The 24,523-nt window shown below is 43.7% G+C and overlaps 1 protein-coding gene across 1 annotated transcript in view; it reads right to left on the reverse strand.

Moving 5' to 3' along the window:
- Positions 1-24,523, reverse strand: part of LOC119401932 (chromatin-remodeling ATPase INO80-like) — a 255,790-nt gene that overhangs the window by 63,636 nt on the left and 167,631 nt on the right. The window contains 13 exon segments of the mRNA XM_049418455.1: positions 696-901; positions 2,068-2,163; positions 4,494-4,549; positions 4,552-4,606; positions 6,311-6,411; positions 8,920-8,992; positions 9,942-10,009; positions 11,855-11,999; positions 14,397-14,645; positions 17,781-17,834; positions 19,997-20,203; positions 21,058-21,113; positions 22,418-22,544. Coding sequence (XP_049274412.1) covers positions 696-901; positions 2,068-2,163; positions 4,494-4,549; positions 4,552-4,606; positions 6,311-6,411; positions 8,920-8,992; positions 9,942-10,009; positions 11,855-11,999; positions 14,397-14,645; positions 17,781-17,834; positions 19,997-20,203; positions 21,058-21,113; positions 22,418-22,544 — 1,493 coding nt within the window.

Consider the following 24,523-nt stretch of genomic DNA (forward strand, 5'->3'; position numbering starts at 1 on the left):
GCACCACCACTGTTTTTTCCTTTTTTTTTTTCGAAGTGGTGGCTGTGAGTCTTACCCCAACGTCAGCGTGCCATTACCACAAACTCCCATTAAGATAAGCCCTGTTAAGCCAAATTCATGGATATACTGAAGAATGCAGGACATTCGGTTGGTTTCCCATAGACTCAATGTAAAAAAAAAATGAAATATGGTAATATGAATTGCTTCGTGGTTGAGATAAACTTTTGTGGTTAGTTAAGACGTCATGTTAAGGATGCAGTCCTAATCATGATTGTGTCCCGACCATTGCAATGCATTGGGACAGTCATAATCACATAGTCGCGACTTGTGGTCACGGTAAAGACGCAGTCATAACCCAGACTGTGTCCCGGCCATTGCAACGCATCCTAACTAGTCATAACCATACAGTTGTGAATCATAACATAGTCACGAGTCTGAACTTGTGACATAGGTGGTTTTTCTCTGTTTACATTCAAGCCAAGTTTATGTCGATGCCGCGGATTTCGTGTATTGTACTTCGATACGCTGCACACGCATTAATACTGATTTTAAGTATGTTCTTAGCTACATCCGTCATTGATATATTCTAGATGATGCGCGTGTGCCCAGACAGACCGATCGTACAAGTTAACTCACCTTTAAAATTTTGTGTCGGTACTGAGAGAGAGCCCATTAAGTGAGAAAAGGTATTTCACCTGGAGGTGCTCTTGATGGCCTGTGCCTCATCAAGCACCATGTACTGCCAGTGGATGCGCTGGAAGTACTTGACGTCCTGCACCACCAGCTGGTACGAGGTGACCACCACGTGGAACGAGGCCCGCTCCGCGCCCAGCTGGTGCATGCCGTTCCAGAACTGGCGCAGCACCTTCCGGTCGCTCGTGTTGCCCCAGTACGGCACCACCTGGCGCAATGACAAAGCAGCCTTCTTTTTAAAACTCTGGTGAAATAGCCGCGCAAGCCGGTATGTTTTTATAGAGGAAAGTCAAAGTGCAAACGACAAAATGTAATGAAATAAAAAAGGAGACAATGACACACTGACAGGAGTTTGCGACAGAGAAAAACGCACAAGTGAGAAAAACACACAAGTCAAACCAGGGGCCATATTCTGAGACGGTCACTACTGGGGATATCGCCAAAAGGTCACTTTCAGTTAGCACTTATTAAAGAAAGGCAAAAAAGCAAATGCTTCACTCATTCGACACATGAGATTCTCTGTTAAGAAAGGAAACACTGACAACCACCCGTTTGTAGCGCTAAGCCACAAGGACATCCATACGGACTTCTCAGAAAGAAAGCTTCTTAGTTGCCGAAAAATTCGTCCTCGTCCGGGGATCGAACCCGGGACCAACGTCTTTCCGGGGGGCTCGCTCTACCAATTGAGCTAACCAGGATGCTAGCCACTGGCAGCGCGAGGGCGAATTCATCAACTCGAAGCACATGAACACATACTACTGCAATTGATATAGGAAAATGGACCGAAAAGATTGAAAGCCTACTAAGCTAGGCATAATCTGCATAATATTTAACTAACACGCCGGAGCAACCGGAGGCACAACTCGCCGGCTCGGACCCCCAGGTGATGAAGGCTCCTCTGGGTCATGTCCAGCTGGTGGCCGAAGCTAGTGGAGCCCTGGACTTGGGGCCCCAACCGTCAAGCTCCCGACCCCATATCCTCCTTTCCCCAATTCGATAATGTTGCATTTTTCCTCTTACAATCGCTCGAGGATCCAGTTTAATGAGATCCTCTCGTATGGTATTCGCATGCTCCCAACATTGCCACGTTAAAGGAGCACTAAAGAAAACAATTCTTATGGTGTTAGTCAACTGCCCTTCACAATACCAAAAGCACAACTCTTGGCGCAAGAAGACCTATGGTAAGCAAGAAAACACACAAGAATTTAAAAAGGAAGCCTTGACCCTCATTTTCTGTTCTATTAATGCACCCATAATGGGGAAGTTAATGACAGCAAAGTGTTTGAAGAATAATTTGTCAGTCTAAAGGAATTCGTTGCTTGACTTTAGTGTCCTTTTGAAGCGTACCAAGCTAGTGCTGACTGTTCCACTTACCCTGAACCTGGGAACAAACTTGGTCAGTTCCTGCTGCCAATTGTGCAACGTGGACGCCGGGGCAATGACTAGGAATGGACCCCAGATGTTCTGAACCTGTGGGCAGTGCACACGCAAAATTAATTACATCAAAATTCGGAGCCTTAACATACCAAAACCACGACCCAGTTACAAGGCACCCGTAACTGGGTACCTGGTAACTACATTCATAATAAAAATTGTAATTCGTAATTACAATTACAAAATGAGTTCATTGTAGTACTGTTGCAGTCTTGCACTTTGGGATATTCGTCTGTATACTTTTATATCTTGTAATTAATATGCCATGTTATAATTTTAATGGACACCAGTTTGACCCTTTAGGTGTTGGGCATTTCTACAAAGTGCAACACAAATTCAGCTTCGAGTCTAACTAAAATACTCCCGGGCTTTATTTTAAATACAAATGTTACTTACTGATGATTTGTTGCTGCACATTTTCATCTAATCTTTTAGCTTGAGAATTTGTACGAATATTAGGGCCGGATACTCGCACATCATCGAGTCCTAAACTTAGCAAGGTAAGTTAGGCACCGGCTACTTTATGAGGAATTGGCATCACAAGTTGCAGTTTGGTGCGAAGTCAATTTTGTCTGTGATATTGCACATGCGGATAAAAAAAAAAAACTTCTTCACAAATCCAAAACATTCTTTTTTTCGCGACTATCTGGCATCTCCGCAACCACAATACAGTAGACTCCCGTTAAGACGAACTCGAAGGGACCACGGTCATCTGTTCGTCTTATCAGGAGTTCGGCTTATCAGAAGTGCCCCCAAAAAGAGAGATGCTAACGTGCCAAGTGCATCCAAATATGTTACTTGAAAACACTGAAAGGAGTAGACTTACAATGGGGGCGAAAAGACAAGAAAAAGTATTTATTTGGCTCATCTAGATAAAAACTATGCCTTCAAGCAGAGTGTTTACACGAATCTTACGAGCACCCGATTTCGCGTGTTCAAAAATAAAAATGCTCATGAAGATATTTGCTACCACATTTTAATGATAAAACTGTAACACGCTCCTATGTTGACGATTAGAAAAAATTGAGGCAAGCACAATTTTCCTTCAAGGAATGTAAAATTTATTGTCCTGGCAGTTCGTTTTCTTCTGTGAGCCTGTTTTGCCGACTCTAAGATCACTTCTGGATACACCTCGGTCGCGTGCTGTTGCCTTGACAAAGTCATTATACGCTGAGTTGCTTAAGAAAGTCTGCAAGGTTTTCTTCGATTTCCGGATATTTTCCCGTTTTCGGCCCGCAGTAACTTTTCCTGATCCACGTGCAGCTGAAGACATCCCATCGGGCTACTCACGGTCACAAGCCCCGCCACGAAAAAGACGCGACGCAGATATATTCGCTGTTCAAAATAGCCTTCCTTTGTCATGCGCTTCCATAATCAAAATGGCTCATCACAATTTGCACTTCACTGGGAACAGATACAACGCGAACCAACGCGAATTATTAACCACAAAATACATGTGCTCGGCCGCCATTGTGTGATGGCGATGACAATGCACCTGACCCCTCTGACGGGAGTGCGCCGCGGTACTCGATTGTAATGCACAGACCATTTTTGTTCCTGTTGTCGCTTTCTTTTTTTTCTTTTTTCCCACTCCCCTTGCGGCGGAGGGGCCCCAAGCTCTTGTGCTCTTCTGTTCTCCTTTGTACTCCAGCTGGGAAACAGAAGAACGGGGGGGGAATACAAAAGGACGCAATGGCTTGGGGGTCCAAGTTGTAAATCCCCCACTCTTTTTGTTGCTTTCTTTGCTGATAAAGCCAAACCTCCCCCACCCACAGGTTGGGGGTGAGAGGGGATACCGGCTTTATCCGCTGACCGGTCTTCTTTGTTTATCTCGCGCCCTCCGCGTCTTTGCTCCAGGAAGCGCTTTTCTTCACCTTTTTTGCTTTTTCTTGGTCGCCTGAATGCCCCACCAAGACTGCAGTGTTCGTTTCGCAGAATCGCTAGCGTTGTTGATCACCGCGAAAGTTCGTCTTAACAGAAGAGTACAGTTGGGCGGTTCGTCTTAAGCGAATTTTTTTTGCATTGAGTCTATGGGAAACCAAACAAATGGTCCCGTGTTGTTCGGTATAAGCGAGAATTCGTCTTAACCGAGTTCGTCTTAACGGGAGTTCACTGTACATGTTTAGAGCCACGTGCAGGATGGTACTGATCGTAACAACCAACATTTCAAGAAATCTGAGTCATTGTGATCAATACTGTGTTGGTCCCACCTTTTTCGTTTTATCGTAGCCGAAGTATTCTCTAGAGAAACAATGCAAAGGCAACTATCTTGCATATCTACTTCGTTTTTATCTGATAATTCACTACAATGAGGGTCGACTGTATTCGCGCAATCTAAGAACTGCAGCAAACGGGCGAGAACTAACCTCAGCCAGTGCGGCCAGGAAGGCGATGGTCTGTACAGTCTTGCCGAGGCCCATTCGTCGGCAAGGATTCCGTTTATGCCCTTGTCGTAGAGGCTGTACAACCAGTTCATGCCCTGTTCACGTAACCAAAGAGGGAGATGTCAATTAACTTGGCAAGTGGTTTCACAATGAAAAATGCGGGCAGCTTGCACTAGCGGTGCAAGGCTGGACTAAGAGGGGAGCTTGTGGCCGACCTAGATTATTAGCAAGATCTTAATTAGCGGGGTCCTAATTAGTGTGGTGTTAACACAGTATTAATGAAGTGATCATAATTAACAAGGTGTTAATTAACACAGTTCTAATTAACACTACCTTAATTAGTGATCCTGGTTAGCACGGTCTTAATTAGCAAGGTCCTCTCCTGTTCCTGTCTGCTTCTTCCCCTCCTTTCTATTTCATTTATCTGTTCTGTGCTTCTCTTTTGTTTTCTTCAGAAGGCACACGCACTGAAGAAATGCCTACACTGCGCATTCATCGTGTCAACCTCAATGGATGTGCTGGCCACAGGCCTTACTATCCACCAACTTACTAGGCGATACCGAAAAATGCACTGTAACTGTACTCATTTCTCAAATTTACGTCGCCAAGAGCAAACTGTCTTTATCAACCAAGAAAAGGACGAACAGAGCGCGTGCTGGCCGAGTTATTGCATTGGACGTACTAGGTGCAGCTTAGTTTCCTGGTCACACGAAATGGCAGAACTAAAAGCTTAAATAGCTCCACTGGTAACAGTAAAGATTGGAAGAAATTAGGCTGTTCAGCTTAAACACTAACATGACAAAGCAATGCACAAGCTACGAGAGACATTGTGGAGGGAACAAGCTATCGGTTTAGGTCATCATCATCAGGATGACCATGCAGGGCAAAGGCCTCTCCCATGTTTTGCCAATCATCCCGGTCCTGTGCTTGCTGTGGACATGTTATCGCCGCAAACTTCCTAATCTCATCCGTCTACCTCTCCGTCCGCCTCCCACATTTGTCTTCGCTTATAATCTAGCCTGTTACTCTTAATGACCAGCGGTCATCTTGCCTTCACGCTACGTGCTCTGCCCATGCCCATTTCTTCTTCTTGATTTCAACTTATATGTTCTTAACACCCGTTTGTTCCTTGACCCATTCTGCTTTTGTCTTGTCTTTTAAGGTTACACTTATCACTTTTCTTTCCACGGGTCGCTGTGAAAGAAAAATGATAGTAACCTTAAAGAACAAGAAGAGGGCAGGTTTAGGCACACAAGCGTTTTTGAAATTGGCCCTATTAGAGCAAAGCTATTGAGGCCCGGCATGGAACCCACAACCTTCCAGTATGCAGCTGAACGAACGCAGTCAGCAACTCCCAACACCCTTCCGCACTCAAGTTGATCAGTGGAGAGTGAGTAGATTAGCAAACAAGTTAGCGAAAAATTGATCATTGGTTAGTGAAACATATTAGTGAACAGGTGAGTGAACAATCTGATCAGTGGATAGCAAACAGATTCGAACAACTGGATCAGCAAATAGTGATTAGATAAGTTAACAAGTTTGTGAACAAAATAGCGAAAAGGTTGGTGAACAAGCTGATCATTCGATAGTGAACAGATTAGGAATGCCGCATTGGACAGAGTTTGCCTCAAACATCTCCAGAAAGGCAAACTGGTGGAAATGCCACAGACTGCAGCATTGCATCAAGGCAAAAAAAAAAAAGTTTACAAAAGGAAAATGAACCCATGTCTTAATCACCGTTCTCTAAATGCTAAAAACGATTACCACAATACAGGCACCAAGGCTCTCCCCAAGCATACCTTGAGTTGATAGCTCTTTAGCTTTCCTTCAAACATGTGCGGCTGTGAGAGGTCTTCCGTGGCCAGGTTCGGGTCAGCCGTCACTCTGAAGTCATCATTCACTAAAAACACAGAAGATAGCCAGCTGTTCTTTATTGCACGAATGCATCGAACACTACCGCATAAAATGTAACCTTGGTATGGTCCAAAACTGTCATTCTAAACGGAAAATTGGATAAATTATCAACCAGCGCAGAGTAGTGCGGACATCACTTTTCCCACGACTGTTTGCATAATGACTGCTACTGTCATTAAAAGGACACTAAGTGAAACAATAAATCGGTTTAGACTGATAAATTGTGCTCTGAGAACTCTAATGTTGTTGGTTTCACCATCACTGATGTATTAAAAGAGGAAAAAAGGTCAAAGATTAATTTTTAAATTTCGCGTCAAAATTTCCATGAGTGACGTCATGGATTTCAGTGCATTTTTCGTATTTTGCCAACACTGGCTCAACAAAATTTCTGTAAACTTAAGGGGAGACCCTGCTTCAGATACACATTTCTTTATTTTTGAGTAGATTTTTAGGAAACTTTCGCAGCTTATGTACCTTTATGTCCTGATTTCGAATAAGCAATCATTTTTCCAGTACACTCAAACCTCGTTATAACGAACGCGAATATAACGAATTATCGGTTATAACGAAGTAAATGAAGAATAGTCTTGTCATAGCTACAGTGTTACAAATAAACGTTTATAACGAATTTTCGAATATAACGAAGTTATTTTCGTGGCAGATGTGACTTTGTTATAATGAGGTTTGAGTAGAACTTGCTGTTTTTAAAATATCAAATACTTCATGAATACTGTTTAGCAGCAAAGTTTATTTAGAAACTGGGTGAGTTATAAAGCAAATGAGCATATCGCAATAACCTGGAATGAATACTGTATGCAGTAAAACAAGAATGGATATTCTAGGCCCATTTGAACAAAAGTTATGGTATGTTGAACACTCCCAGCTTGATCCCAGTTTGGCACAGCTTGACACCGCACAATGTTCAGAGTTCCATAACTTTTGTTCTAATGGGTTTAGAACCTCCATTCTTGTTTTGCTGCGTGCAGTATTCATTCCAGGTCATTGTGATATGCTGATTTGCTTTATAACTCACAGTTTAGTAACTAAATCTTGCTCCTAACAATAAAAAACTAATACTTTCAAAACAACATATTGTATTGTATTAGGACAATAATTGCATGTTTGAAATCAGCACATAAAAATATATAAGCCGTGAAAGTTTCATAACGATATGCTCGAAAATGGAAAACATGTTTCTGAAGCAGGGTCGCCCCTTGGTATGTTAAATTGATGGCCACCTCAGAAGACAATTTACTTCATTTTTACTGATTCTACGTAGGACCTAAAAGATGCCATTAAAATCTATGACGTCACAACTTTGCTGTGGGAATTTCAAGATGGCGTCGCCACCCGCATTTTCCTTTTGCACGTTTTCTCGCTTACCAAGCTCTCCTTGTGGCAAGCTGGGTTATTTTGGAATTGAGAACTTACTAATATGAGAAAAATCGTTTTCGTTTTTGGAGTCCCTTTAAGGGGAGAAGCAGGTCCTTTTTTTATTTCTTCTGTTAGTTGGGTGAACTGAGTGAAATTTAACAAATTTATTCATTTTTTTTCCTGCAGATTCTAAACCTATACTTAGATTTTTGGTAGCTGCATTAGAACAAAAGATGCGCAATTTCTAAAAGCATATTTTGCCGGGGATTTTTGGCAACTTTGCTTTGCCAAACACAAAAAGAAAGTATGTGGCAAGACCGCCAAAGAGCTGGTCCAGCCGGTGACGCTAATCTGATTGTTTTCAACGAAATTTGAATGCAAGATAAATAGACGCAAATATGAGTGAAATGTTTTTGCTGCATACTATTTCTGATCATCGAAAATTATAATTTGGTGAACAACATTACAAGAAAATAAATAGCATCGGCGGCTAAACCAGCTTCCTGGCAATCTTGTCACATACTTTGTGTTTGACAAAGAAAAGTTGCCAAAAATCCCCGTAAGAAATATGCTTAAATATGCGTTAGAAATTGCATATCCCTTGTTCTAACGCAGCTATTAAAATCTACTTAGAGATCTCGAATCTGCGGAAAAAAATTGAATAAGTGTATCAAATTTCATGCCATTCACCCAACATTAAAAAAAAAAAAAATTTTTTAAAGACCCACGTCTCCCCTGAACAGGCACAGGCCCTAAACCTCCCTAAACTCTCAAAGCATTTCACGCATGGTCAAATTCGTCGACGGCAAATGAGTTTACAAAAGTAACCTGCCGCACGAAACTCTATTGAGTGATCGAGGTGAAAAGCTTTGCACATGCGTTGCCCAATCAATGAAATCAATTTTGTTCCCCAGTTTAAATGCTAGATGGTCATTTTGGGCTAAAAGTTACATACGTAGCTCAACATACGAACTACAAACTACGTGTGAAATGACTTTTGTATCTTAATGTACACAGTTTGACATATGCAGCTTGATGCATGTAGCTTTATAACATGGCCACTTAGCCATGATAGAAATAAAGCTTTAAAGAAAAATCTATAACAGCAACACAAACTCACGATCGTTCTGCGTCGACGCTACCTTCCTCGTCGGCGCCTTCAGAGACTTGACCTCCGCATCAAATCCTTCGGTCTGCAACACGGCAACAGTGGCGGTGTAAGTGACAAAAAAATGTTTACTTTGTCATAACAAGGATTCAAAAACACAGTTCTACAGGAATATCAATTAATCCATTATATCCAATACTTCGTTGTGACCTGTTTCATAGCAGCAAGGTTTCAGTGCACTAAGTATAGGTTTCCGTTGCATTTGAAAGTTCGAAAAATAATTTTCTCGCGGACCAGTCCGGAGCTTTGTGACTATGGCTAGGAAATGGAGTGTTACAAAACAGCCCACACTGTCTGCCACAGAGCAATGGCTCTGAGAAGGTCGACATAATAATTTCTTTTCGCTTTATGACTTAAGGGGCCATCATTCGTGTTTCTCATAGCGCGTTTCCTCCAATGCTCAAAGACCACCTGCCGCGAACAGTGGCACAAATACCTTTCGGCAGATATCACTTGGCTGTTCCAACCCACTGTTCCAAGCAGCACAAATAGTTTTTATTTGTTCTTTTTATTTAACTGTATTCATTTTTTCTTCTTATGCTTCTTTCTTTCTCTTTTCTACTTTTCTTTTCGATCCAATAATGTACTCACGATTCAATGCTGTCAAGTGGAATCACAATAAGACAATAAGTAGTTAAATAAACAATAAAAACATGATTTGTAATCTCGACCGGCGTTGACAGTGAAGGTTACAAAGTTTCTATTTTAAAAGTTTGTGAGTTTCCCAAAGTTTACATGTTTACAAAGATTACAAAACTTCTTTCTGTACTGTTTGTCAAAATGAAAATTTTTAGGGTAGAAAATTGGGCCAGTCAGTACAGATCTATCCAATAACCAAATTAACATACAGACTGTTCATTTTTAAGTCTGAGTGCTAATTTGGAGCTCGAAATGATGAAAAACTTTTTGAAGTTTTTCATCATGAAGAACGAGTACAAACCATGACTCAACATGGGCATCGCAAGGCTGCTTACCTTAGCCTGGTGTGCCCTGTATGCTTCCTCTGCATTGTGCAAAGCCTGCGCCTTCACGACTTCCTTATCTGCAAGCGGCAAGATGAGACACGAATAAAGCGGTTGATAATGTGGAACAAACAGCAATTATCAACAGTGACGTAATAAAGCATAGAATCTTAAAGGGTCCATAAACCACTACTAATAATTTCTTATCATTTCAAGTAAACACGCGCATCGAGTTCAGAATGTCGTCACGCCATAAAATAATAATAAAAAAACAATCCCTTGTCCTTTCCGGGCCTTTCGGTACATAAAAGCTTGTTAATTCGGATTTCACGGGACCAGGAAAAATGTCCGAATTATCGAAAGTAGCAAGGAAACAACAAACAAGTGTCTATTATATGAATGCATTTTCATTTTCTCTATGAATACCTAAGTCCAGCACTTAGAAGAGATGTGTAAAAGCCGCAATTTTCGTCACTCGCGACTTTGTTCACAATGTGACCGCGGCTCAAGATCCCCGCGTCATAAGCAGAAATCCACTCTGAACCCATCCCTTACTACGTAGCGCCAACACCAACACCCCCACACACACGAGACGATAATTTTTCGCCGAAGAAATGACCGGCAACTGTTCATTCATCTACCAGAATGTCGCAAGCTAGCTTTATGCCAGCATGCAGACCGCGGGCTGAAGTTCTTCATCTTCAGCAGCTTCCACCCTGTTTTAGTTTTGTGGCATTGCGCGGGCGCTACCCAAAGTCAAGATGAAGCTGCTGAGTGCCGCATCCGCTGTGGACTAGACTGTCGACGCTAAAGGCACGATCACAGCATCCACGCAGTTCTGGAGGCACGCGTGCGTCCTACACTCAGAGTCGAAAGGACAATACTGAGCACCGCATCTGCTGTTGAATAAACCTGGCCTACTAACCCACAATCATGGATGGCAACTACGCAACTCTGAAGGCACGCGGCGAAAACGAAACTACTGCTTGCGGCAGCTTTGACCCCAGTTGCTATCGATGCGATCGTAGATAGCGCCCATGCAGTTTGCGTGTGCCGAGCAAAAGTTTGGCGCAGCCACTGAAGCCTTGGACATGAACAACGCAACGGTTAATGGTGACCATGCCTCTCTGAAGGCCTGCAGCCGTTTCGATTGTTCGGAAAGGCCGTTTTCACTTCTTTGCGTCGCACATTGCCGGCGCTTCGAGTTTGGTGCGCTCCTAGGATCGTCCGAATTAACCGGGATGCAGCCAAATATGACCAAATTAACAAGAGTTTGATGCCATTAAACAATAGGTATGCTTGCCGGGACCAGAGAACACACCCCAATTATCCAATTTTCTTAATTAAAGGGGATCAAATTGATTAGCTTTTACTGTATCCCCAGCGTCGGCCATGACGTCACCACTCTCATCAGGCCATGTCAGCAACAAGAAGAGCCTGTTTGCCTGCTCACCAGCATACGGGCTCACCACTCTTTCCCCTCACAAGGCGAGAAGGAGCGCTCGGGCAGGGGGAGAGACGAGTCGACGATTGGAGTATAGCGAAGGAAACGGCAAAACAAGCGAGGGCCACTTTTGGATAATCAAACGCGTGTAACTCCGCTATTACGAGACTGTTTTGATAATTTCTCACGGCTACGTGCTAGTCGATGACTTGTGCAGAACTGCAATACCACAAAATAAATTTAGATCTCTGGGTGGTTTAGGGGCTCTGTAAGTGCTAAAACCATCGTTACATTAAGGCATGTCATAGTGGAAGATTCTGGGTCAGTTATGACCACCTGGGGTTCTTTAACCTCTTAACTGTTTTGATACATGAAGAATCGTTCTTCCTGAAATGACCACCTCTTAAAATGAAAACACGTTAAAAAGAAATACCGACAAATCTGGAGCCAACACTGTGTCAAGCCAGCCATCACAACTCACCATAATCGTCATCCTCTGCGTCCAGGAGTGAGCTGGAGCGAGAACACGATGCCGACTCGTCGAGGTTCTGAAGAATCTCGTCCTGACGGAGATCGGGGCCCCCGCCAGATATCTTGCGGCTCATGAAATGAGCGTACAGCTCCGTCTGTGGTAAACCAGGATTGTTTGATTGATTGATTGATTGATTGATTGATTGATTGACTGATTGATTGACTGATTTAGTGGCTGGCCAGCTCAGTTCAACATCTCACAACAGAGCAGAGGCCATCACGTACATCGCACTGAGCCGGTGTCAAAGAAATTGCTAGGCAAAGCTGCAGTTTAGTGCCGAGCCTCTGGGTCAGCAATGCTGTTCGTGGCATCAGATTTTTCATCTAGGTAATAATGAAAGCAAGTGCTTTTGGGTCATTCCATGCGAAATGTCCCAGCCATTCTCGCAACCATCTCAAATGCCTTTAAAAAAATAAAAATGGTGCCGGTTTATTGCATTGAAAATGGTGATTTGCTAGAATATTTCAGGGAGAAAAATTGTCTTGGTCGCAGGCAGCCCTCCGAATTTCGCAAAATGTTATCTAAGTGATCTTGATCAGAAAATTTATTCTGAGAGTATTGTTTTTCGTTTTAATAACAAACTTGGTTTAAATATTAAACAAAAATATTTGTGTAAGGAGTTTGAAGCCCAATAATATTACTGCAATTTTTCTGCCATACACGCCCTCCAGAAATTTCATCAGAACATTCTGTTTCTGTGAAATGTTTCTATATTCTATATTATATGTTTCAACATTCTGCAAAATTTGGAAGGCTCCCACATGACCAAAAGATGTTTTCGCTCCAAAGCATTCCAGCGATTGACTATTTTCAATGCAATAAACCAGCATAAACCAGCACGTTTTTTTTTCGGATACATTTGAGATGGTTGCCAAAATGGCAATTTGGCGTGGAATGACCCTTTTGGCAAAAATGGCTATTACAACTAGGCATGCACGAATATTCGAGCACTCTGAATATTACAGTATTTCAATTCGCTTAGACATGAATTTTTATTATTCGAAATGAACGAAAAGGCATATATTAAACCGCATGTAACCCCCCCCCTGTAAAGGTGGTGGTTTCACTGCAGCTTCGGTGTGCTGCGCCGTGAAAACACCTATCCAGGAAAAATCCGCACTGCTGCAAAGCCCCATTTCAAGGTTAAATTAACACATTACCCTCGCGTCAATTTATCATTTTTTAAATTTAAAAGCTTGTTATATGGGCTCATTTGCTCTAAATATAGTAAATTTGAAAATGTAACATACTTTTACCAGTGATCAATTGCATCCTACTGAAATTCAAGTCCTGCTACTATTCAAAGTTGCTTCCACTTCACTTCGAACAAAAGACATTTGCACAGGCCTTCTTCCAATTTTTATAAAATATCGTGCAGGTTAGTTGGGGTCATGAGAAATAAGCTCAGTTTTCTTTACAACATGTGGTGCATACTATTCGACCAAATCACTATTCGCTTCGAATTCACTTTGAACCTAAAAGTTACTGCAGTCACCGACTGATAAATCCGACACCGATAATTCGGACACGCTTGGTAATTCGGACAGCCGCGCGGCACCGCCGATCATCCCATAGAAGTAATGTGTAAAGACGACCGATGTTTCTGACAGCTGCCAGGTCTACATTCGATAATCCGGACCCTGTCCGAGACTGTCGCGCACGCCGAATCGCCAGCCATTATCTCCTCCGGCACCCACACCATACAAAGTATGGCCTCAGAGATCAAAACGAAAGCTAATGTGTGATCTATGAGGCTTTATTTCGATCGCTACTTTATACCTCAGAGATTTGCAATTGAAAATGCCAATCTTGGAGGCGTTGGTCAACTGTGGGAAATCGTATCGACATTGCGAACACCCTACATTCCGGTTCCTGTGTCCCCGCGCTGCGCTGTTATTGCTCTAGTACACTCTACCAGTGACTACTATTGCTGCTATCACCACCATTCTGTCAAATATGTCTGAGGTAAAGCGTTTTGCTAAGGCAGTAACTACGGTGACGGGGCCCATCAGCGCAGTACTATCATAAGCGTGAGGAGCCCCGTCACCGTAAAGCAGTGACTGCGGTGGTGACTGATATGTAGTGATAACGTAAAAGTGAGGGGACCCGTCAGCGCAGTAAAATTGTAAAAATGAGGGGGCCCGTCACCGTAGTGTAATACGGTGACGAGCCTCGTCCCAAGCCCTCACTGTTCTTTCGTCATCGTACAGCGATCACGTCACACTGGCGGAGATACAGGCGGGCTTGGTTGCACGTAAGCGGAAGTGCGTGCAGCAACGCATTGACAACTTTTTTCGGCCACCGGGACACTGAAGTGTCAATGAAAGTATTTTTTTTCTGACGCATTCGTTTTTTTCGGACATTTGATAATTCGGACTTATTTAGGTTCCCAGTGAAGTCCGAATTATCGGTCGTCGACTGCATTCGCACATCCCTACAAAATATGCCTCCCCTGTTGCCCGTGCTGGCCACCAGGGGGGGGCCTGCTCACCTGCGTGATGAGGAAGTTGAGCTTGCGCTGCTGCCTCTTGGCCTCACGCAGCTCAATGTCCATGCGCAGCTGTTCTTGTGCCTCGCGCTCAGCCCTCTTGCGGTGCTCCTTTTCGACCTTCTCGTAGCGCTTCCAGTAGAGGGACATCTCGCGGGCTAGCCTGCGGCCACGGCCCCCGGCCACGTCCCGCCCAGTCTTCTGGGAGCCCAGCGCCGAGCGTCGCACCTCCCGCTGGCATGCCACTGCCAACTGGAGCGATTTGAAAAGAAACACACGAAGAAACGTTGCAGCAAAACCTCCGTAAACAAGAATTGCTTAAGGGGGGACGCGGTTTTCGTATCGCAAAAAATGGCAAAAAAATCGATTTTCTGAAAATCAAGTTTTCAGTTTCTGGAACCCTTTTTCTATCTGATTCCAAAATATCTACACTGAAAACCACCCAGAAGTGCTTCGAAAAGTTTGTTTTGCCCTCCGAGGTGGCGAAAATTATTGTGGAAATCGCAAAAAAAGTGCGATTTTCAAAAAATTGTAGCTCCGCGATGGCGTGACCGCGAACCAACTTCTTGGGCTTGTTCGAAAGGGCATTTCTCCGCGTTCAAATTCCCCGCTTCAGCTGGCTCCTCCATTCAGAAAGAAGCGCACAAAAAGCAAACACTAGAGAGTCGTTCCGAGGCCTCCGATTGGCCGCCTCCGCCATGTTGCCCCAGCGCGCCTCGCCATTGGTCCGATGCTCGCTCCGGGAGATCGTCGTCTGCCGATTGCACGTCGCGAGTTCACGGCTGTCGAGAATCGCGCTACTTCGTGACACGTTCGCAATTGTTCTGTGTTCATGGCTCGACGATCACTTAGAATATAATTACGCTTTAGTTTGGAGCTGCAAGAGGAAGTTCGATCTGATTACGATGGTGCGCCGCGCTCCTAGCGAACATCGCAAACGCGAGTCTCGGACCGACTCTAGCGTTGACTTCAGCGTCGGATTCGCGGTTAGATGTTTTGATTTCTGCTTATCAGCACTTCTGACATCGTGACGAAGGCCATCGCGGGACGACTCTTTGTACTCACGACCACGCATTACGCACTTCGAAGCAACGGGCACCACGCCTGCGCACCTACTGCTCGGAGTCGTCTTTAGGCCTAACTCCGCTCACGGCGCCGTTTAGCGAGACGAACCTCGAACCTTGCGGGCAAGAACAACGCGCTAGCGTATCCGCGGCTATGTGCTTCTTCGCAAGCGAAGAAGCACATTGCTCGCCGGCATTTCGGAACCGCAGATGGGCGGATCGTCACCGTAGCTTCGCATTCGCGAATCGTCACCGAACGCCGCCACCAAGCACATCACGCGCCGGCACCACGGACCCCGCGGCCGAGCACTTCGCGGTCAGAGTGCTGTCAATAAGCACTAGTGATGTAATTTAGACGTGCTTGGAGCCGTGCTTGGTATCGCCACAGGCGTTTATGAATGTTCTGAAACAATGAAAGCCTCGTAGACTAGCGTTGCCGCGATCGGCCGAATGATAATACGTTTCATACGCGAGAATGGCAAAAGAACGTGTATGAAGCAGGGGGACGAATTTTTATCTGCCCGACTTGCGTCACTGAATAAACTGCTCAAAAATCCCTGTGCCACTAACATCTTGGCCATAACTGTTTGTTATTTGGAACGAAGGCATCGGCTATCACGGTGTGAGCCATTTTCTGTCACAACAAACCTCTCTCTTTATAAAAAATATTCAATGATTAATTATAATCAATAAGCAAGACATAATTATGCTAATGTCAGCATAAATACAAGAAATATGTGTAATTATTTCAGTATATGGCCTTATTAGATTGCAATATCTTCTTTTCTGTCATGTCTATCACACCACTCCTTCATACAGAGAACTTGGTTTGAAATCCATACTGGTTTTTTGTAGATCAAAAAAAGAAGGAGGTTATGAAAAAAGAACAAAGGCACACTGGAGAAAGGCCACATGTCCAAGAAGTGAAACACCATAAAAAAAAAACCAAAGACCACAATCTTTAGGTGTTTTAGAGAAGGCCAAACTTTAAACGCAGTTTTCTCAATACTGTTTTTTTGGCATGTTGCTCAGCTCGTGGAGCAGATATCTTGGCAACTACTACACAGATTTTGATTCCGTTTTTTTTCTTTTAATCCTTGAAGTCTTGTTGACAGGATGACATTATTCTTTACTTTGCTTAGGGCACAGTTTTTTTTTTTTGTATGTGATAATTAGTGCATGAGAAGTTCTGATGCAATACATGAAGCTGATGGGGATGTTATTTGTAAAAAAACTAAAAGGAATAGACCATTTTTAATAATGTCATCCTGTGTAGTGTTCTTTTGAGTAAAGATCAAAACCACTTGGACCTTCCTGGCATGTTTTGTTACAATGCTAGGCTTTTCACCAGCAGAGTATGTCATCAGATTATGTAACATAGTGTAATTTGAAAACTACTCGAGATATCGCAATGAAACTTCATATATAGCTATTCGAGACACTCTTCAGTGTGCCTGCCAGATTTCATTACTCTAGGTCAACAAACAAAAAAGTTTTTTTCGATCGCCACCTCCCCCCTTAATTAAGGACTTAGCGGAACAACTGCCAATAAGTTGGTTGGCAGTGCATTCAGATACAGTCGCAGCAGCATGTATCGAACCCACATATAAGAAATTATTGTGCATGACGACCGGTTGTAAAATCACCTTGGATATACACTCAAACCTCGATATAACGAATTATCGGATATAACGAATGAAACGAATAGTGTTGTCATAGATACAGTGTTGCAAATAAACGTTTATAACGAATTTTCGGATATATTTTCGTGGCAGATGTGACTGTTATAATGAGGTTTGAGTGTATTTTTGATTACCTATATTACCTATATACAGAGCTCGTATTACCTATGCACTGTATGCACGTGTCAATATAGAGCTCTTTTGTGATCCCCCTTGATTCGATATATCCGGATTCGACTGTAATGTAAAAAGGTTGGCGCCATTTTACTCTGTGAAGGCAGATGAAAAGCGGTGTTGTGTGCTGACGGCACGGCGAAACCCGTACAACAAGCATACCGCTCTGCTTAACTCTTCCGCACAGTCTCCGGGATCGGCCCACCGTTGACTGATCTACAATGTCAATTGATGACGTCATGATGACATCACACATTTTAAGAATCTGCGACGTCATGAAGACATTAAGTGACGTCATCGCTTTCTCGGAGGAGGTCACGTGGTTTTCTAGAAATCAATTAACAAATAAACGTCACAAATGATGAGGAACTCCTGACACAAGGCCCACTCGTTTCACATCACCGTATGTAATTTTCTTCGCACAATCTCAGTTGTTCAATTCAAAAGAAAAAGCAGGGAACACTGACCTTTTTTGCGTTCGTCAGCATCTCTTTGTGGACGTTCGCTTTCTGCTTCTGTGCCTAGAAACAAAAGAAGAGCGAATGTGAGGGAATGGTCGACGGCAACAAGCATAAAAGAGAAAAACACAAATGTGCAGAAACCACAACTGATTGCTTACATAAGCGAAAAGCTGAATGCATAGAGAAAGCTTGTCATATGTACTCGAATCTAACGCGCCCTCAGTCTTAGCGAGAGCCGAGAGCACAATGAAGCACAGTTTAAAAGGAGGCAAGAGAATTTTAGACATAAAGTGCTTTATTATTCCAGTTAGGATGAGGAAAACTTTGGTGATCATGTATTTTCATTAGGGGTGTCGCATCACCGAATCTCCGCCAATACGCAACATTTAGTGCTGCACAAAGCCGATCGTTCCTACTTGTGTGCAGCGCATGACCAACTAAGCTGACTGTGTCACTGCCGGGGCATTGCTGTGCCGTACGCACGCATTTGTCATGAAAGTGTTTGTGATGCCCATTCCATTCTTGACCTCACACAGGCGCAGCTACGGCCAGCTGCTTTTGTTCATGAAGGCAACGCGTCTGTGTGGTGCACTTAGCGGTGTCGCACAAAGCGGCAGCATGAACGGCAGCGCGGCACGTACGCATACCGCCGCACCAGGCCACATGCACTGCTGAGCAGTTAGCTGAAGATGCTTATCAGAAGGGCTGGGCACATTTGTCGCCTGCCGCCATCACGCCTTGACGCATTTCCACTGCTTATCCATAAAGACATCGCCGCACTGTGCCATGACAGTGGCCCCTTCAGATTTTCGATATGCTTCACCCCATCACACTGTGGCATTGCGGCAAAGCTGCTGTTCGGCCTCTGTTACGGCCGCAAACAGATTGACTCACGAAAGCACTGGTTCGAACCTACGAGATGACAGACACGGCAGGGGTGGGGGCCTTAATTAATGCCGTTTCGGACCTGAAATTCGGGCAGAGAGTCGGAAAAATTGGAGCATCCAAAATTCCAGATGTTCTTAGAGATTGACACCTACGGGGCAGATTAGGAACTCCAGACTCAAAGGTAGCGTGCCTTTGTCCGCCACATAAGTTGGGCCTCCACAGAAGTTGGAGGAGGAGCAGAGGTTGAGGAAAAAGCGTCTTTTCCTTTCCCATATAAAGTGTTGTCGGCACCACATTGGTTGCACCAAATCATGTAAATAAATTCAATTCGGCCTCTGCATTGCCTTATCCTTGATAAGACAACTAGGGACACCACCCCTCCAGTGCTTCGCCAACCTAGCCAAAAGAAACGCTTTCACGGTTCTATCTCATAAAAATACGCTTAGGGATCCTCTGCAACTTTTTCTATGTAATTTCACTCCGAAGCATTCGAAAAATATTCGAGAAATATTTCAGAAATATTTGATTCAATTCGCACTCAAACTTTAATATTCGTATTCACTTAGCACCCGAAATTTTCCTATTCACACAGCTCTAATTTTCATGTGCTCATATCAAATCTGAGCCCAGTTTTTATGCATACCATGCCATTAATTTTTAAATTAATTCTTTATGAAAACTTCATCTGACCATATTTTTAATGAAATGGATCGATAGATCCTGCTGAATGAAATGTCACTGGATTCTAGAGATGTTAAAGAGCACAACAAAGGTAATTTTATGGTCCCAGCTTTCCTAGAACAAAAGTTATCAAGCTATAAGGTTCTCATTTGAATGACTGAGAAAGAGCACATTTCTTATTTTACACTGTCTAAAAATTCATAACCTCCCCCAAGGAACATTTGGCATCTTATTGCACTCACTCAACCACTCAGCTTTTCAGTAAAACAAAAAATCATCAAAATTGTTTGTGCCACAGCTCTCAAAAGATTGTAAGATTACAAAAAAAAAAAAATGAAAGAAAGAAAACAGCAAATAACGAAACACTATTGGTTGCTGATGAGATATAAAAGGCTGTCATGGCTAAAACAATCTAGGGTGCGTGAAAATTAGTGAGGTTACGCATCAGCAACGGCAGAATCCGAATATAACTGTTCCGGAAAATCAATTTTATTTGCAATTTTGGGTCCCAGAAAGCACCTTCCTCCTTAAAACTCGGTAAAGTATTATGAGAGCGCACCAAGTCTATAGAACTACTCCTGCTTACTAACTTGTTCAAGTCAACAAACCAAACTATCGCACCTGCAGCCCGCAGTGCCGAGCCGAGTACTCACCCTCGCAATCTCCTTCTTGGACAGAGCCACCCAGAGGCGGCGACGCTTCAGATTCATGGAGGCCTCATGGGCCGCGGCGCTCTTCTTGCGACCGTGGGGTCGCGACACTCCACCGGCCATGCTGTTGGGACCCGGCCCGTCCCCGCACATGCTGTCCGGGCTGCGGCGCGAGTCATCCAGGCTGGCAGCCTCCCCCTCAGAGTTGTCCTGCAAGGACGGCCGAAAAAAGGGGGCAAATTTATGAATATCTCCGCACACCAACTTATCACCGTAAAAAAAAATTTGGGTTTCACGTGCTACAAACACGCTACACTTATCGTGGCTTGCTGTAGTGGGGGGACTTGGAATCAGTTTGATAGCCTAGAGCTCCTTAAGGTGCACCTAAATGTAAGTACAAGGGCGTTTTTGTATTTGGACCCTGTCAAAACACATCCACCATGGCTGGGTATCAAACCCACCAGCGCAATGCCGTAGTGACTAAGCCACCATGGCAGGAGGCTCAGCAGCCGATCGTTCTGCCCTGAACAGTGTTGCAAAAGTGTACAAAACCTTCCGGGTTAACGTGTACAACAGTGCATGCCAGAGCACTGCGTGAAAAGTGAGAGTACTGGAAAAAATTATATTCAAAATGCGCTGCACACCCACTTGGAACCGGGGCCAACATGCTATGGTCGTCTGTACAGAACCTCTCCTGCCTTCTGCAGTTGTATGCGACTGCCGTGAATAACATATGTTCTCGCATACGACACGCCCCCACACCCCACTAGAAACCGTGGAAAAATTAAAATAAAAAAAATCTCCGCATTCTGACATGAAGCTGCCTTCCTTGCATTACCTTTAAGCAGTACAGTAAAGCCGACCTGCGCACCAAAATTCTCGTATATCTAGCCCCTTGGATTTTGCTGTTTACTTTGTGTGGGTTATACGTGATAAAATACAGTACACTTATGGATATGCTGCAGACTGGCAGTGAATCTGTGACCTATCTTCTCGCAGTGGATCGATACAGCCACCCTTGGCCAGCTGAGAACATCCTTGTGGGCACTGTCCGCTATGCTCACCTGGTTGAATGAGTCGTCGTCATAATCAGGCTCCACCTTGATTCTCTTGAGCTTGGCTGCAAGTGAAAAGAAGACGAAGAAGGACTGAGTTCTCATTTCCAGCAATGGAGAAGCATGATTTGTGACACTGTCATTCCAGCTTTACATGGTCTTTTTTTAGGCTTGTGCGAACAATAAATTTTATGTTCAAAACGAATAGTGATTAGGTCGAATAATTTCGAATTGAATTCAGATAGTATATATCACACATTATAAAGAAAAATGAGCATATTTGTCATGACCCAACTAACCTGCACAATTTTTTTTTTAATTGAAACTTGGCACGTAGCACGTGACGCCAAAAAAGGCAGAAAAAAATGTTCCACACTCGCCGCCATGGCTGTGATCAGCGCTGACTAACACTCCTAAGTTTCAATCCACATATATACCCCATAAAGTGGACGGGGAGATGACCGCTGCCGTAGCTCAGTGGTAGAGCATCGGACGCGTTATTCGAAGGTCGGAGGTTCGGTCCCTGCCGGCGGCAAGTTATCTTTTCGTCTACTTTACTTTCTACACATTTATATTCTAATTACTACAAATAACACCCCCTATACTTTCCTTGGCATTGCTGTCTGTTAGTTCTCATTAATATGGAGGGAGAGGGCACACACAGGAAGAGGGCACGCCACGCGCTGATGCGGTGTGACACATACGTATGGTTAGGGCTTGAGCGAGAAAATGCAGGTAGCGGTGCCGTCTTGAAGTTACCACACCAATCGCCATGACGTCACAGATGTTGACGGCGTCTACTGGGACCTACGTCATTCTTAATCGGCAAAAATGAAGTACATTGTCCTCTGAGGGTGCTAGAGACTTAACATACCAAGTTTCAGGAAATTTCCTTGGGCCTGTGTTGCCAAAATATGAAAAACGGGCTTTGAAATTTGTGACGTCGTGCTCAAAAATTTCGGCGCGAAATTTAATAATGAGACTTCGGCCTTGATTTTCTTCTCTATTATTTAAGCTATGATGGTGAAATTAACAACATTAGAGTCTTCAAAGTATAATTTATCAGGCTAAATTGATTCATTGTTTCCCTTTGTGCCTCTTTAATTTAATCAGTACAGTTCTAAAACCCCATCTTGACTGTTCCTGTGGCACCGAAGATGGGTACCCACTTTTCACAGAGCAAGCCTCGGTTCGATTCCTACTCAAATTGGCTAGAGTTTTCTTAATTCAATTTAGATGGCATGATGTTGAAGCCGGAGACATAGCCGGGTCATAGTCAGCAGGGGTAGCCAAAGAAATGCTCTCGCGTTCAAAGGACAGGAAATGAGGAATACCATAGGCGTGGCATGCAACAGTGGCGCCCCCTCACCCTTCTTGCGCTCCATGGCCCTCTTCTCCTTGGCCTTTTTCTTGTTGCCCAGGAACGCCTTCTGGTGCTCGGGGAACGGGTCGTGCTGCGAGAGCATGCCCACGCCGTAGTACTGGTACTGCCGCAACTGGACACAGGAGCAATCGAGCAAACAGATCACTGCGTGGGCCAACCCATTTAGGTTCGCGTGTTGCCTTACGGATGCATAGTGGGCCCTTCGCTCATTCGCAAAAGGAAGAATGATGGCGTAGTGGGCACTGTACTTGCAGTAGGCATTCTAGGATCGTTTGAAACGGCCAATGTTACGCACACGGACGTTCGTTCCCTTGCAGCACGGTTGAGACATGCACCAAGAACCGAAGCCAGGCTAGCAAAAGGCGATGAGCACGAGGCCTGATTATGATATCGCGTTTTACTCTCGAAGGCAAAGCTCAAGCGTCCTCCAAGTTTTATTCAAAGTACCTTGCGGGCCCGCAAAGGGCGTTGCGTAAGAGTATAAAAAAATTTCACAGATTTATAGGCGACTGAGAGTTATAAAATAGTAAGAAAATATTGTTAATAATTAAGTGTAAAGGAGTTCAAGTATGCAAGATAATGACTATGTATATTATAAACAGACTATGAAAATTATAGTCAGTTCTAAGAAGGCATACAATTACACAAATCATAAAAAGCGAAAAACACTACGGATGAAAGAAGCCAAGGCATGCAGACATGGACACAAGGGAAAAGAACTGAGAAACACCAATGTCTGCGCAAGTAACCTTTTTGCACGATGACTCCTAGCTCAACTTTTCTGTCATTCTAAGCTCACTCATCAGAACACACAGAACACAAACTTCTTTAATTTCCAGAGATTAGCCATTAACGAGTTGGTAACACATTCTTTAGGCTTTCCGTGTACACATGCATGTGTTCCTAATGCATTCATAAACACATTCATGTGTTCCCAAAGCCTTCATATTACAAGAGATGGCAAATAGTTAGCCACAACATTGAGATGCGAGTGTCAGTACATAATAATCGATAAGGCGTATATGAAAAGAAACAAAACAAGTTACATAAGGATAATAGTAACTGATGGAGTTCTATGTCCCAACGTCACGATACGATTATCAAATATGCCGTAGTGGAGGGTTCCGGATATTTCGACCACCTGGAGTTCTTTAACCTGCACCTAAATCTAAGTGTACGGGCCTCTAGCACTTTGCCTCCATCGGAATGCAGCCACTGCAGGCGGGATTCGATCCAGCGACCTTTGGATCAGCAGTCGAGCACCATAACCACTAGACCACCAGGACAGGTAATTATATAAGAACAGTTAAATGAGATATATATACTAAGCCACGACTAAACATATTGCAAGTGCACAACTCAAACTTAAATGAACCAATGACAGAATATTGTTTTAGTTTGTATGGTATTCTGTACACAGGCTGAAGCGAAACTGATGGTGAATTTTCATAATTGGGTCTTGGCTTAGGCAATGGAAAGTAATACCGTGAAGCAAATCTTACAGATGAGACATGCGGGAACTGAAACAAGGCTATTTGGAGCTCTCCATCAATGATCTTGCAAAATAAGATGCCAAGGAAATACAGTACTCACATAATGAAACGTGAAAATTTTGCTCTAAGAAATGTACATACGTACTTCATTTCCAGTATCTACGGCCCGTGCCATATTGACATAATTTTGACTCGAACATTTACATCAGAGCCAACATTATCTTTTTAACTGCCAGATTTGCAGCGACACGACGCAGTTATCCCAAGTAATTATATTATAATTACTTGGGATAACTTGGGACACGACGCAGTTATCCCAAGTAATCATAGCAGTCGTTATACTAAGACAACGCAGTCACGTTCCAATCCTTGTGTACTGTCCTTCTTTGATATATGAAGTGGTATCACTACGTTGAAGTAGAAAGCAACAAGCAAGCATTAGTTGCAGGACTGTTGAAAGCTGACTTGTGTGACCCGATTTTTAGTGCGCTGCAATGGGGACCACTAAGTGGTTCATCTTTAAAAAGCGCGAAAAAACCACAACAGACAGGAAAGAAGTCCTGTCTCCTTTCCTGTCTGTCGTGGGTTTTTCGTGCTT

This window comes from Rhipicephalus sanguineus, chromosome 8 (genome assembly GCF_013339695.2).
Source record: "Rhipicephalus sanguineus isolate Rsan-2018 chromosome 8, BIME_Rsan_1.4, whole genome shotgun sequence".
In the NCBI taxonomy this organism is placed as follows: Eukaryota; Metazoa; Arthropoda; class Arachnida; order Ixodida; family Ixodidae; genus Rhipicephalus; species Rhipicephalus sanguineus.